The 17,030-nt window shown below is 38.2% G+C and overlaps 1 protein-coding gene across 1 annotated transcript in view; it reads right to left on the bottom strand.

Moving 5' to 3' along the window:
- Positions 1–17,030, bottom strand: part of CPD (carboxypeptidase D) — a 67,382-nt gene that overhangs the window by 29,031 nt on the left and 21,321 nt on the right. Inside the window, exons 3-8 of the mRNA XM_082861439.1 lie at positions 12,923–13,065; positions 12,072–12,241; positions 10,287–10,636; positions 9,608–9,799; positions 7,376–7,543; positions 2,196–2,305 (exon numbers count right to left, since the gene is read on the bottom strand). Of these exons, the coding sequence (XP_082717565.1) occupies positions 2,196–2,305; positions 7,376–7,543; positions 9,608–9,799; positions 10,287–10,636; positions 12,072–12,241; positions 12,923–13,065 (1,133 nt within the window). The remainder of the gene's footprint in view (positions 1–2,195; positions 2,306–7,375; positions 7,544–9,607; positions 9,800–10,286; positions 10,637–12,071; positions 12,242–12,922; positions 13,066–17,030) is intronic.

Raw genomic sequence — 17,030 nt, 5'->3', positions numbered from 1 at the left:
GAGAGGGAAGGGGGGAGGGGTAATGTAGGAGTAGGGGATTAAGAGGTACAAACTATTATGTATAAAATAAGGTACAAGGATATATTGTATAACACAGGGAATATAGCCAATATTTTATAATGACTACAAATGGAGTATAAACCTTAAAATTGTGAATCACTATATTATATACCTGTAACTTATATAATATTATACATCAAATGTACTTTAATTTAAAAGAATTAGGAGGAAAAAAAGAAATGCAGAATATGGGTAAAACACAAATAAACAATAATTGAGAAGACAGAATCAGAATGAACACACATCAGATTATTCACAGTTCCACTTTAGTTCAAGGCAAAGTGATCTACTGAGACTAAGACAAAGCTAGGATTAGAAGGCTCAGGAAGAGGATGAAGGCTCAGAATCACCATAGTGGGAAGTGAGCCACGGAGTCACGTAGCAAAATGTGAAATATTGCCAGGTAGAACTGAGGGCTCAGCTGAGGTTAGAGAGCACTAATATATACATAGTGTAGTCAATTGCCATGACTATGTGACTTTTCTGGGATGTAGAAGAGAGATGATTGTAATTACTAAGGGTTGGACATTGGCAAGGCAGGTATGTCAAAAGGGTATAAAAGATCCTAAGGTGTAGGTGAGTGCATCACTGAAAGGTATGTCCATAGGTGTAGGCTGGGTAGAAAGGAAATCAAATCAAAAGGGTCAAGGTCAAAGAAATATAAAAAGAGGCTAAGGAATGAGAAGTTACAAAGAGGATGAAAAGTGGAACTATAATAATGGACAGAATGTGATGGGGATATGTGTATAATCTGATCACTTAGTTTTTATTTTGATGATTGGAGGGTATCTCATTTTTGTTTCATTATTTCATGTACATCCCTCTAAAACGGCATGCCCAAACAGAAGACAACTACACTTTAAGGTGAAATAATAGATGTACTCCCCTATTAGAAACTCTGAACAATCTCACAAGATGCACTTGCAGAGAATGAGGGAGTGGGAAAAATAGAATGACAGAAAGGTGTGATTACAGAGCATAGAGCTGCAGTAATAATCTTCATTTATCTATGACCAATAAAGTCACAGACTGAGTCAGTAGTAAGACCAAAAACTGAAACTAACAAGCCTAGTTCCCAAGCCTCAACTTTTAACATGCTTTCTAAGAACAACTTTTAAACTAAAATTTCACACATACATACACACACAAATACAACATTTCTGATTATGAAAGTAATGTGTGTTCATTATAGGAAGTTTAGAAAATACAGAAATTTCTACTTGCTCCTTTGCAATGTTACAACTAGGCTCTTAAATACCTTAGACCAGGGGTCCCCAGCCCACAGGCTGCGGACTGGTACCAGTCCCTGGTCTGTTAGGAACCGGGCCACACAGCAGGAGGTGAGCGGCCACCAAGTGAGCAAAGCTTCATCTGCCGCTCCCCATCACTCGCATTACTGCCTAAACCACCCCCCACTCCCCACCCCTGTCCGTGGAAAAACTGTCTTCCCCGAAACTGGTCCCTGGTGCCACAAAGGTTGGAGACCACTTCCTTAGACTATAGGTTGGCAATTTTTTTCTGTAAAGGGTCAGATAGTAAAAACTTTTGGCTTTACAGGCTCTAAAGTGTCTGTTGCAATGACTCAACCCTGCCCTCTGCATCTATTGAGATGATTACAGCGTTTTTCTTCTTTAGTCTGTTAATATGGTGAATTACACTGACTTATTTTCAAATGTTAAACAAGGAAGCAGCAATGGACAATATTTTAAAGAATGGATGTGCTGTATGTCAATAAAACTGTATTTACAAGAACAGGTGGTAGGCTGGATTTAGTCCCAGAGCTGTAACTTGTCAACCCCACCTTAGACTACTTTACAAGGTTTATATTTAAGTACTTCTCAAATGAAATAAACTAGCAGTTTGTTTAATTTATTATGTTCCAGGTACTGTGCTAAAAGCTGTAGATGAAAAGACATTACCTGAACTTCATGGCTAATGCGGAAACACATGCAGTATGTTTAAAAGTGAGGTGGGAAACAGAGGAGAAAAAGAGGTAAGGTTGTCTGAAAGGAATCACGGAAGGCTTAACAGAGAAGAAAGCACTTGACCTGAGTCTTGTAGGACTTCGTTTTAACGCATTTTTTTTAAATGAAAAATGAATTTTTATAGCATTTTATGTTTAAGCACAAGCCTACCTTGGAATAAGAAAGTGCTATTTGTTGAAATACAGCATCATCTGGTGATTTACTGTATGTGGCAAGCCCTTGTTCATCATCATCAAAAGGGTAGTTAACCACCAAAGAACCTATGAGGGAAATGAGCAAAATGTATTGTGTTATTTCTTTCAAGATGGAGCATTAACATAAAGTAAGCTTTTCACAGTACTGCCAGAGACAGGAAACCAATACAAATTTCCAAGGTTAATTTCCTCAATAGAAATGAAAAAGTTGCTAATTTCCTCAATAGAAAATGAAAGTGGATAAATAAAATATTAAATAGCTATGCATGACACTTAAAGACTGCCTTAACTGGAAAGGTCTTGGGAGTCTGCCTGAACTTACAGGCATACTTTACATGTCAGAACTGAAACCAGAAGTATACAGCCTTAATTTAAACAATTTTACTTTTATAATATTTAGGATCAGAAAAATTGAGCAAAATTTGGTACTTTTTCACCAAAATTCAGACATTTATAAGGTCATGTCATGGAATTTTAAACTAAGAAAGGACCCTTGAAGTCCGATTAACCCACCCTCTTCATTTTGCCGATGTGGAGTCTAAAATGGAGAGGCTAAACAACAAATGTATGGATAGTAGAGCCAGTCCTGACCTTCATTCAGAAAAAAAATGCTAAAAATTTCTCTTATGCTCATATTATAAATTAGTCAACTGGAGTTATATCATATGATTTTTCATGACCTAAAATACAGAGAGTGATGTTTTAAAACATATATAAAGGATATCAACTCCCTTCATGCTTCCCCTAGGACATAAAGCAATTAGGGTGCTTCTCAGGCAGGAGCCCTGAGCCCACCTCCCCCACCATAGGATCAAATCCCTTATTTTCCTGTTAGTCACATCATTTTCATTTGTCCATGTGCCCATTTATTCTGCCTTGATTAGGCCATTCATCTTTGCCTTTTTTGGCATGCCACTTCCTGGGCATGGAAGTGAAGGAACAAATTCAACTTGAATCCAGATGAAGTAATCCTGTGATAACAAATACCAGCAAACATTCATATATTTAAAAAAACTTTTCTTTAAGAAACAAGTATGAAGAACTAGCTCATTTTATTCCCCAAAATAGTTCTAACAAGATAAGTGTACTTCAACACCTGTTCTTAGACAAATTACTCCAAAAAAATTTAATTTCACCCTGGATCTATGACTCATGCCTAAAAGTTACAACAAAAAAAAGTCAACTTCTACTTAATATTGTCTTTCAAATGGCTAATTTTATAAGGGAAAAAAAAGTCATAAAAGACTTACAATACTCCTACAAAAGTTTATTTAAAAAATAAACAGTATTGGGACTTCCCTGGTGACGCAGTGGTTGGGAATCCACCTGCCAATGTAGGGGACACGGGTTCAAGGCCTGGTCTGGGACCGCGGAGCAACTGGGCCCGTGCGCCACAACTGCTGAGCCTGCGCTCTGGAGCCCGCGCGCCTAGAGCCCGGCTCAGCAACGGGAGAGGCCACCGCAATGAGAGCGCCACGCACCACAACAAGGGCTTGCCCCCACTCCCCGCAACTAGAGAGAGCCCGCGCGCAGCAATGAAGACCCAACGCAGCCAAGAATGAATGAATGAATGAATAAATAAATAAATAAAAATTAGTATCAACACAAAGAGCATTAGCTATTTTAAAAAAGATAAATCTGACTTCATCAATATTAAAAATTTTGTGCATCAAAGGACATTATTAAGAAAGTTAAAGTAAACCTATAGAATGGGAGAAAATATTTGCAAATCAGCAATTTGACAAGGGTCTAGAATCCAGACTATATAAAGAAGTCCTGCAACTCAACAAAAAGATGAAAAACCCAATTAACAATGGGCAAAAGACTTGAACAGATATTTCTCCAAATAAGATATACAAACGGCCAACAAGCACACAAAAAGATGCTCAGCATCATTAGCCATCAGGGAAATGCAAATCTAAATTTCAGTGAGATATCACCTTTCACCCACTAAAACGGCTATAATCAAAAAAAAAAAATTTAACAAGGTAAGGATGTGGAAAAACTAGAACCCTCATACATTGCTGGTGGGAATATAAAATGGTTCTGCTACTGTGGAAGTTTGGCATCAAAAAGCTAAACACGGAATTACCATATGATGGTATTTCCATCAAAAAGCCAAACATAGGATAACCCAAAAGAATTGAAAACAGGGACTCAGATACTGTCTGCCAACGTTCATAGTAGTATTATTCATAATAGTAAAAAGTAAAAACAACCCAAATGTCCATCAACAGATAAATAGATAAACAAATTGTGGTATATACATACAATGGAAAATTATTCAGTCATAAAAAGAAATAAAGTACTAACATATGTTACAATATGAATGAACCTTGAAAACACTATGCTAAGTGAAAGAAGACAGACACAAAAGGTCATATATTATATGATTTCATTTCTATGAAATATCCAAAACAGGTAAATCCATAGAGACAGAACACAGATTGGTGGTTACCAGGGCTTGAGGGGCATGGGGAATAGAAAGCAACTGCTTAATGGGTAAGGGGTTTCCTTTTGGGGAGGTGAAAATGTTTTGGAACGAGATAGAAATGGTGGATGCACAGCACTGTGAATGCACTAAATGTCACTGAATTATTTACCTTAACATGGTTAGTGTTATATGAATTTCACCTAAATAAAAAATTAATATCAAAAATTACAAAAAGAAATATTACTTTTCTCTATATTCTTTCAAAATCCTTCTAAATTGTTAAGTTGGCAGCAAAGAATTCCTCTGTTAAATTTCTTTGCCAAGATTTCAAAACTCATTTAAAGATTTTAAGATGAGAATGCAAAATACGTCATGGAAAGAAACACATCTACGTGATTGAAGATGTACCCCCCACCATGCCAAGGTCTTGATACCACATGTAAACATCTGTCAATTATTTTCACTGGAATGTAACTAGTATTAAGTTTTCAGCTTTAGCCAATAGGACGTGATATATTTTTTACAGAATTTTTTTTTTTTTTTTGCAGTACGTGGGCCTCTCACTGTTGTGGCCTCTCCTGTTGCGGAGCACAGGCTCCGGACGTGCAGGCTCAGTGGCCATGGCTCACGGGCCCAGCTGCTCCGCGGCATGTGGGATCTTCCCGGACCGGGGCATGAACCTGTGTCCCCTGCATCGGCAGACGGACTCTCAATCACTGCGCAACCAGGGAAACACTACAGAATATTTTTTAAAGCTCAAAGTAAAAAATATTTTCTGTCAAACATGGTATACAATTAATAAAGTAAGAAAAAAGCCAAAAAATTATTTTGCTAACCAGGCTGCAACTTCATAATTCCTATTTGGGTCTTTGAGAATCGTCCATGATTACCAATTATAGAAGTATTTTCTCCTACTATTAGCAAGCTTTCAAAGTCATTTTTGGAGAATCTCAATTTACTTCTTAAATACAAATATCCATAAGTGTGTACTGTCATTTCTAAAATGGCAGGTTAATCTATATGCCATCAAATCTCGACTGTGATACTTCCTTGGATAATCCAACAAATGTGGACACTGAATTTCTTACCTATTGCCCCTGGTGTTAATATCTTCACTCTTTTTTAATTTATTGAGATATAATTCACATACCATACAATCCATCCACTTAAAGTATATAATTCACTGTTGTTTAGTATATTCACAGGGTTGAATATACAACCATCACTACTATCTAATTACAGAACATTTCATTACTGAAAAAATAAACAAACCCATACCCATTAGCAGTCACTCCCCATCCTCTCCACCACTATCCTCTACAGCTTGAGGCAACTGCTAATCTATTTTCTATCTCTATGGATTTGCCTATTTCTGCACATTTCATAAAAAATGTAATCATACAATATATGGTTTCTTATGACTGGCTTCTATCACCTACCATGCTTTCAAGACTCATCTATGCTGTAGCATGCATCAGTCCTTCATTCCTTTTCACAGCCAGTTAACATTCAATTGTATACCACATTTTATTTATCTGATCGTTAGTCGGTGGACATTTGGGTTATTTATACTTCCTGGTTATTATGAATAGTGCTACTATGACCGTCCACATACCAGTTTACATGTAGACATGTGTTTTCAGGTCTCTAGGGTTTTGACACTTATTCACACAACCCTAGTTGGACATTGTGATGATTTTTTGTTGTTGTTGTTGTTTATTTATTTATTTTTGGCTGCGTTGGGTCCTTGTTGCAGCACACGGGCTTTCTCTAGCTGTGGCATGCAGGGGGGCCTACTCTTTGTTGCAGTGCCCGGGCTACTTGTTGTGGTGGCTTCTCTTGTTGCAGAGCACGGGCTCTTGGCATGTGGGCTTCAGTAGTTGTGGCACCTGGGCTCAGCAGTTGTGGCTCAAGGGCTCTAGAGCCCAGACTTGGTAGTTGTGGTGCACGGGTTTAGCTGCTCCGTGGCAGGCGGGCCCTTCCCGGGCCAGGGCTCGAACCTGTGTCCCCTGCATTGGCAGGTGGATTCTTAACCACTGAGACGCCAGGGAAGCCTCATTGTGATGATTTTTAATCTTGACCTCTCATCCCATTCAACTAAGTTCCTGCTGAATTATATGGAGGTGTATAAGCTCAGATACTACATGAGAATGAGGTCATTGTGCTACAGTTAAATACACAGCAGATAAAAGATAAGAGAATGTCAAAATCTAAACCTACATAAAAGGGCATATTAAACTTTAGGGAGAAATAGGACTAAACATTTGGATCTGTTAGTGTTTAATTTTTATAAATGACAAAGAACATGTTACCAAATTCCCAGTGAGAGGGATAAATATAAAACATTTCTGAGGGATAAATATAAAACACTTGAAGAACTAAGTGAGAAAGAAATGGAGGGAGGGAGAAGGAGGAAAAGGGAAGGAGAGGTGGAGGGTGAGAGACAGAGAAAGAGAGGGAGGCAGGGCAGATGGAAGGAGGGAGAATGGAAGAGTACTGGGAGAGGGGAGGGGTGGGGGAGGAACGGGGAAAACAGCCAGGAAACTGGCTTAAAAAGTAATGAGAAAAGACGTTTATTGTTGTCTGCCACAAAAGCAATAACAGGCTTAAGATAGCCTAAGACTATAAACAGATAAACTTCCACTGGGATTTTCAAATGCTCTCAACAAGAATTAATTAGTGGAATATCAAGTTGCTATTACCTCCATGCAGGTTTGCTGACAGCACAAATGGATAGGCCTTCATCCAGCTCATTACAGCAATAGTTTCTGGTTGGGTAGGATCTGTGATCTGAATGAACTGATCTGGGAAATTTCGGTTCAGGTCAAAGTTGTTGCTGTTATTTCTGCCGACTACACTTATTGAATCTCCTGTATGATAAAAGATTCAAATTTAAGCCATGTTTCATTTATATTTTAATCCAATACATACGACTTCAGCTATCTTAACTCAAAGGTAAGTGTGAACACATCAGGCTTCACTATGATCAAACACACTATGATTGAAACCGAGTAGGACCCTGTGGGGCCTTCCCAGGTTAAAAAAGCCCCTCTGTATCCCGTATTTCTTGTTTGTAGAAAAAAGGCTTTAGTCTCCTAGGCCTTCCCTGAGTTCCAAAGAGCAGGTATAAGCAGTTACTAATTAGGGAAGTGAGGAAATTCAGAAGTAAACAAAAAGCAGTTAAGCAAGAAAAGTAATGACAACAATTCCCGATTAAAAACAAGAGTCCTGGTTCTTACTCAAGGGATATACATAACAATCTAACATGTATCCTTGAGTAGTTCTGCAGGATGTAAGACCCCGACCCAGTAGGGGGAGGTGACTATGTGCTGAGCACAAGCATGTAGACCCCGGACTGGTTGGAACCAGAAGGCTGATGATTAAGATTCCCGAAACATCACCCTGCTACCTCCACACCACCAATCAATCAGAAGAAAGTCATGCACCCTGTACCCTCACCCCAAATGTTGCCTTTAAAAATCCTTCCCTGAAAGCCATTGAGAAGTTCAGGTCTTTTGAGCATGAGCTGCCCATTCTCCTTGTTTAGTGCCTGCAGATAAATCCTGTACTTTCCTTCACCACAACCTCCTATCAGTAAATTGGCTTTGCTCTGCAGCAGGTGAGAGGATCTAAGTTCAGTTGGGTAACGTGATTAAAACACACATCGTTTTTACATTGTACATTAAAAAAAATGTATCTCTTCTAGATCTTCTGAATAGAAAGGTAAAACCATTATCCTTTCATTTCTGCCTCTGGTCATACTTTGAGGGGAAAAACTCCAACCATACGAATTATATTAACATATTGCTCATCTGTCAATAATCCACATATGGTGACGTGATCACAATGTTGAGTGGGCATGACTGGCATGAGGGGGGACTCTAGTGTACTGGCATACAGGTCACTAAAACAATGTAAATAAACAGACCAAATGAAAAGAAAAAAGTTGCAGTATGCTCACATTAAAGTGACAACAAAAAGGTAAAGTTAGTCAAGAACATAGTTGGAAGGGAGGAGGAGAAAGGGTTCAACTTAAGCTTATTCCATTTTACTATGGGATGAGAGCCCTATTATTGTCATTATAATGAGAAAATGAATGCAAGTGAATGAAGAAAACCTACTAGAGGACTCACTAGTAGTAAGTAGTTCCATCTTTCAGAAAGGTCTCAAGGGAGGAATGTGGAAGGAATTTGTGAGGCTGACAGAGAATAAGGTCCTTAGCGAAAGAATCTAAATGATATATATAAGGATTAACCTGGTCATTTACTAATCGATTCTCTCAGTGTTCAGTCAGTGAGAGTAATAAACCACGTGGCTGCATATTCATATTGTGGTATCTTTTCTACTCACTGGTATCACTGCCTAGAAGGAATCACAGGCTGGGAAAAGATGGATTCTCACTCTCCTAGTGTTCTGCAAAATGTGGCCCATGTAAGAAAGTTGCTCTCCCTGCCCTTACTATAATGCCCTAGGAAAGATGGGCTAGCCCAGAGGAGGTAGAGGAATGGGAAGTCAATAACTTAGCAGGTTTAGATTATACATGCACGGGGAGTAGAAATGGGAGTCAAAACAGAGTCACTGGCTTAAAAAATATTTGGTTTGAGATTTCACTTACGAGATAAAGTTCCCAATACAATAATTTAACAAAAATTACTGTTAAAGTGGAACAATTTGTAAAAATCTTACATTATTTTAGTAAATAAGAGCCACTACCAAAGTGGAGAACTTCATTAAATATAAACTTGATGACATAATTGTTGAATGAACTAGCCTATCTTACAAGAATACAAAAGCTAAAACCAATGATAAATTATAAGTATAAAAATAGGAAGAAATTTCACGGAAACAACCAGTTCAAATTCTTTTCTATCCCCAAATAATTATGCCATATAATAATCAAAAAGGTTAAGCATTAGTAGACAGCTATTCTTTACCTTCCTGGGCCTTTTCATACCCATCAGGATTCATGGATGGCATCAGGTGAATTCTAGTGTTAAGAACCAAATCTGTTACATCGGGATCTGTTCCAAAGTTCTTACAAAGGTATTCGATGAGGTTCAGTAACAGTTCTCTTCCAACCACTTCATTTCCATGCATATTTCCAATGTACTTAAATTCTGGTTCACCTGAAAATAAAGTAATTACATGGAAGATGTTTTTTCCTCTTCATTAATCCTAGACTCTCTCTACTTTTTCCCCAACACATACAAAGACCCTAAACCAAAGATTTAAGATGTATTTTGGCAAAAGAAACAGGAAAAAGCATCTTATAAAGCAGTCCTTACTAATATATACGTCTGAGCAAGCTCAAAGCATATATACGTATGTGTGTGTATATACATAGATATATATATATACACACATACGTATATATGCCATATAATATGAAAATAAAAGTACTATTAGCAGAAAGAATCTAATTATGCAGTATGTTAAACTTTGTGCATAATATGGATTATCAAATGGATTTTCTTCTTTTCTAGGAAAAAATTGGTTACGTTTTCTTTGATCCAGTTATACATACAATAGGTGACCTTTCTAGATGAAGCAAAGCAATACAGCACATAGCTCTGAGAAGCAATCTGAAATTATGTGTGAAACTACACCAATTACCTGGTTCATGGACACCTGGATTATCAGATATCTCCATTACATAAAGTTCTCTTGACTCTACCGATTTTCCCAATGAATAAAGCCGGGTGATGTTAGGATATTCATTGGCAAACCTTCTCAAGAAGATTTCCATATCAGGGAAATGGTGGTGGTGAAAGTCCTGTGGCTGAACTGGCTGGTGGGAGGACTGTGTTCCAAGAGGACTATTAGGTATAGCAACCGTGCTAGCAGTTACTACAACCTCAGTTGTGTCAGGGACTACTGAAGCCACAGTTGGCCGAAGGGGAAAATTCACCTTTGTGGCTGGTCCTTCTTTCACTATTATGTTATTAACAGTCAGTGGCATATACCTGAAGAGAAAAATTTGAAAAAGTAGATGGCTTGGAGTTAAATTGAAACAGACAATGCATTAACATTATAAAAGTACAATAGCCTTTTCATACTCTTGCGCTTGGTCTATCGAAAATCAAATCAAATAAAGATAAATGTGTAAATTCAAGACTTTTAGAGTATTATCTCACAAAGAATCCCAGATTAAGTATTTAAAGAACTATTTCTCTTACCATCCTTTCAGGTTCCACACATTAGAATGCTTATAAAAAATTACATTCAGGGGCTTCCCTGGTGGCGCAGTGGTTAAGAATCCGCCTGCCAATGCAGGGGACACGGGTGCGAGCCCTGTCCAAGGAAAATCCCACATGCCAGGGAGCAACAAAGCCCGTGCACCACAACTACTGAGCCTGTGCTCTAGAGGCAGAGAGGCACAACTACTGAGCCCACATGCCACAGCTACTGAATGAAGCCTGCGCACCTAAAGCTCGTGCTCTGCAACAAGAGAAGCCACTGCAATGAGAAGCCCGCAGACTGCAACAAAGATTAGCCCCTGCTCGCTGCAACTAGAGAAAGCCCGAGCACAGCAACGAAGACCCAACGCAGCCAAAAATAAATAAATTTATTAAATAAATAATTTAAAAAATTACATTCAAAGGAGAGAATACGATGAAAAATGAAGGTCGTTAATCCATTGTAACCATTGCTACAATACTCAAAGTAGGGATAAATGATCCAATTCTTTGTAGTGCCTTATCTGACTGACATTCCAACTACTTTACCAAATGGGAAAGTTCAAAATTAAAGGTAATTTATTTGCTAAAGGTAAATCCTTAGCAAAATGAGCTTCCAGAAATGCTCCCAGAGGAGGTGGGGAACCACTCATGTCATGTATTAGAAAGCTGATGGTGAGACGGCTCTTCAAAATGTCTTTCATAGAGCCCTGAGTTTCTTCTACCTTGGTATTCAATTAGCCTTGCAGCAATGCTTTACACAGCTGACCACCAAGCTTTTTTTTTTTTTTTTTCAGTACGTGTGCCTCTCACTGTTGTGGCCTCTCCCGTTGTGGAGCACAGGCTCCAGATGCGCAGACTCAGTGGCCATGGCTCACGGGCCCAGCCGCTCTGCGGCATGTGGGATCCTCCTGGACTGGGGCACGAACCTGTGTCCCCTGCATCGGCAGGCGGACTCTCAACCACTGCGCCACCAGGGAAGCCCCATCAAGCTTTTAAAACTGTCCTTCCTCCCAATTTTACAACGATGCTTCGTATCCAGTTGTATTGTTAATGTGACAGAAGATCCACCATAGTATTTTCTCGTTATAAAGGGGGAAAAAAGTCAGAAAACAAGGAAAAACAAAAGCCAGATACAGTAAATAAGATCTCCAAGAGTATATTTCTCTTCTTAGATATAAACGGAAACTTGACATTTTAAGAGTCTAGTTTAAATTCTTACCCAGTTAAAACTGCTGTAATGTTATAAGTTCCAGGAACAAGTAATCGGTGGAAATCACCAAATCTTCCTGTTGTGATATTATGATTAATACCAGCCACTGAGATGGTTGCATTCTCTAAGCCAGCTCCTGTTACTGAATCTTTAACAAATCCTTTAACTCCAATGTGGACCTAAAAAAAACAAGAATCAAAGTAGACTGCTCACAGACAATCAGTTTGGAAGGCAAGAGAAAATAACCTCTCTGCATTGATGCTAGAAGTTTTTTAAAATAAGCTTATTCCTCTAGCTCCCTGAAATAGTTTTCAATCTCTCCAAGTTAAAATAAAATATAGACCAAAAAAATTAAATCCTTAAACTTAAGTCATCTGAAATCTAGACTGTAAAATGCTTTTGAAATTCCTTCTCCTCAAAGCCAGACTTCTGCTTTTATCAGCAAGATATAAGTAATCATTTCTGATTTATCCAGTAGTAATATTAGCCTGCCTGATATTTAAATTAAACTTATGTCCGTGGTTCATATAATGGTAAAGGTTCTCTAGCAAATATGATCGAATGGCATTGTAAGAATCTGGTACTACAAATTTTGCTAATTATTTCAGGTGGCAAAAGTGTTGTAAGACAGTCAAAAGAAGCCCTCCAGAGGAAAAGAGCTGGGGGGAAGGATAACAGAGGCATGGCTAGAATATGTTCTAACAGATTCTAATATAATAATTTCTAAATATAATCTACAATCTTAAATAATAAAAACAGAAAAATAAAGGGTATCTAGAATAAACTGTTGTTCATATACACAAATTTCTCCCTTATTTAATCAATTATTACCATACGCCAACCTTCCATTCAGCTTTTACCTTTTCAATCAATGTGATCAAAGACTCACGATTGTTCTCCCATTCTTGTTGAAGCTGCGAAGCTGGTGGGTACTTGCAACAAGACAGTTCTAATGTGATTTCAAAACAGTTGGCCCATAGATAATTGTAATCTTGCATGCCACCTGAAACATGAAGGAAAAAATAAGTTTATTCTCAGAATTCTACTCTTAAAAAGACCATAGAAATTAAATCAGTCATCTCTGCATGTATAAATTCTCTTTTCATTAAATTGTTTGAAATTGGAGAAGGCTCTTGAATTATAGAGGACACTAACAAGGAAGGCGAAAGGAATACACCTTGGAAAGGAATATACATAAAGGAAATATATTTGATTGATAGGATCAACAGTTATAAACAGCATGAATATAATTGTTAATAACAATAGCAATAATGATAACCACTCTACATTTGAGTGTTTACTATATGCCAGCTCTGTTCTATGACCTTTATGTGTATTAACATTTAATCTTTACAAAAACTTTTTGAGGTAGGTATTGCTATTTCACCCATTTTACAGATGTGAGAAGTAAGGCACAGAGAGGTGAAGATTTTTGACAGAATGAACATGAAGAATACTCAAGATCTTAAAGTTATAAAGGGTATTCACACCAAAGCATTATTAAGGGCTTACTATTCTAACTGTACTCCCTGTATCACAAAGGTGACAAGAAGGGCCTGGATCAAAATGGTAGAGTAGAAAGATCCTGAGCTCAACTCCTCACATAGGCACACTAAAATTACAACTACTTACAGAACAACTACCTCTGAGAACAACCTGAAGAATAACAGAAAGATTTTCCACAGCTAAAGACATAAGGAAGGAGTCACAACAAAATGGGGTGGGTGGGTGGAGATGCAGTCTAGTCAGGGCCCACACCCCTGATGCAACGACGCACAAGCAGAAGGAATATCACAACTGTGACAGTCATCCCTGAGGAGCAAGGAGTCCAAGACCAACACTGAGCTCCCTAGACCAGGGTCCTGAATTAGGAAGACAAGCTTCCAAAATGTCTGGCTTAAAAGCCAGTGGGGCTTATGTTCAGGAGTACCAGAGAGCTGTAGGAAACCAAGACTCTGCTCATAAGGGTACATGCAAAAATACACTTGCTCCAAGTCCCAGCACAGAGGCAACAGTTTGAAAGGCACCTGAATCAGACACACTTGCTGATATTGGATAGCCTCCAGGAGAGGCAGGAGGCAGCTGGGACTCCCCCTGGGGACTGAGATGCTGGCAGCAGCCCATTTTTGTGATCTCATTCTATTATGCTGACACCAGCATTGACAGGCACCATTTTGGAATCCTCTTTCGAGCCTATTAGAGCCAGGGGCCTGCCTCACCCATCAGCATGCCCACAGTGGTCAAACAATGCTGAGCATCACACTCAATCATGCCCGGGCCTGCCCTGACCATCAATGTGCCCAAGCAGTTGGCCCTGCCACAACAGAAAGGCACAAGCAGCCCTCATAGGGAACACCCCTGAAGTGTCTGCCTAGAGGGGAGCAAGCTGCTGGGCCCATAGGACATCTCCAACATAAAGTCACTTCTCCAAGATCAGAAGACATGACAGACCTATTTAATACAAAGAAAATCAACACAGAAAATTAGGCAAAATGAAGAGACAGAGGAATGTGTTCCAAATGAAACAATAAGACAAAACCTCAGAAAAAGACCTAAATGAAATGGAGATAAGCAATCTACCTGATAAAGAGTTAAAGGTAATGATCATAAAGATGCTCATTGAACACAGGAGAAGAATGGATGAACACACTGAAAACTTCAACAGAGTTAGAAAATATAAAAAAAACCAATTAGGGCTAAAGAATACAATAACTAAAATGAAAAATAGGACTTCCCTGGTGTCACAGTGGTTAAGAATCTGCCTGCCAATGCAAGGGACATGGGTTCGATCCCTGGTCCGGGAAGATCTCAGATGCCGAGAAGCAACTAAGCCCATGCTCCACAACTACTGAGCCTGAGCTCTAGAGCTCGCATGCTGCAACTACTGAGCTGTGTGCTGCAACTACTGAAGCCTGCACACCTAGAGCCTGTGCTCTGCAACAAGAGAAGCCACCGCAATGAGAAGCCTGTGCACCGCGACGAAGAGTAGTCCCCGCTCGCCACAACTAGAGGAAGCCCGCGTGCAGCAACGAAGACCCAATGCAGCCAAAAATAAATAAAATTTAAAATAAATAAATAAATAGAAAGGGACACATGAACTTTTTTAAAAAAAATAAAAATAAAATGAAAGATACACTAGAGGGAATCAACAGTAGATTTGATGATACAGAATAATGGATCAGTGATCTGGAAGACAGAGTAGTAAAAACTACCCAAGCTGAACAGGAAAAAAAAATGAGGATAGTTTAAGTGACTTCTGGGACAACATCAAGCATATTAACATTTGCGTTATAGGGTCCCAGAAAGAGAAGAAAGATAAAAAAAAGAAGAGAATTTATACGAAGAAATAGTAGCTGAAAACTTCCCTAACCTGGGGAAGGAAACAGACATCCAGTTCCAGGAAACACAGAGAGTCCCAAATAAGATGAACACAAAGAGGTACACACCAAGACACATATTTAAAATGTCAAAAATTAAATATAAAGAGACTCATAAAAGTATCAAGAGGAAAAACAACTAGTTACATATAAGGAAACTCCCATAAGACTATCAGCTAACTTTTCAGCAGAAGCTTAGCAGGCCACAAGGGAATGGCATGATATACTCAAAGTGCTGAAAACAAAAAATACTACCAAGAATACTCTACACAGCAAGGTTATCATTCAGAATTGAAGGAGAGATAAAGAGTTTGACAGACAAACAAAAGGTAAAGGAGTTCACCACCAATAAACCAGCCCTTCAAGAAATGTTAAAGGGACTTCTCCAAGCAGAAAAGGCCACAACTAGAAGTAAGAAAATGAATAAAGAAAAAATCTCAATGGCAAAGACAAACATATAGTAAAAGGTAGTGGATCAACCACTTATAACTCTAGTAGAAAGGTTAAAAGACAAAAGTAGTAAAATCATCTATATCTACAATAAATAGTTATGGGATACACAAAATAAAAAGATATAAAATATGCATCAAAACATAAAACGTGGTGTAGGTGGGGGAAGTAAAAATGTAGGGCTTTTAGAATCCCTTCAAACTTAAGAGATCATCATAAAATAGACAGCTATATACAAAGGTCATTATACATGAACCTCAAGGTAACCACAAACCAAAAACTGGTAAGAGATACACAAAAAATAAAGAGAAAGGAATCCAAACATAACACTAAAAATAGTCATCAAATCACAAGGGAAGAGAGACAAGAGAAGGAAGGAACAAAGAACAACTAAAAAAACCCAGAGAAACAATTAACAAAATGGCAATAAGTATATACCTATCAATTATTACTTTAAATGTAAATGGACTAAATGCTCCAATCAAAAGACACAGGATGGCTGAATGGATAAAAAAATAAGACCCATATAAGAGACTCACTTCAAATCTAAAGACACACACAGACTGAAAGTAAAGAGATGGAAAAAGATATTCCACTCAAATGGAAATGAAAAGAAAGCTGAGGGAGGAATACTTATATCAGACAAAATAAACTTTACAACAAAGACTGTAACAAGAGACAGAAAAGGGAATGTCGTAATGATAAAGGGATCAAGCCAACAAGAGCACATGACACTTGTACATATCTGTGTGTCCGACACAGGAGAACTTAAATACATATAGAGAGCAAATATTAACAGATATACAAAGAGAAAGACAGAACACAATAGTAGTAGGGAACTTTAACACATTTTCATAAATAGATAGATCATCCAAACAGAAAAATCAATAAGGAAATACTGGCCTTAAACAACACATTAGACCAGCTTGACTTAATAAATATATACAGAATAGTCCATCCCAAAACAGCAGAATATACATTCTTTTCAAATGCACATAGAACATTCTCCAAAATAGATGACATGGTAGCCACAAAACAAGTCTTGATAAATTTAAGAAAACTGAAATCATATTAAGCATTCTTTTCTGATCACAATAATTAGAAATCAGTTACAATAAGAAAAATGGGAAAAACACAACCA

Source organism: Leucopleurus acutus (assembly GCF_964270905.1).
Source record: "Leucopleurus acutus genome assembly, chromosome: 19".
Taxonomy (NCBI): domain Eukaryota; kingdom Metazoa; phylum Chordata; class Mammalia; order Artiodactyla; family Delphinidae; genus Leucopleurus; species Leucopleurus acutus.
This window is presented reverse-complemented; position numbering and strand designations above follow the sequence as displayed.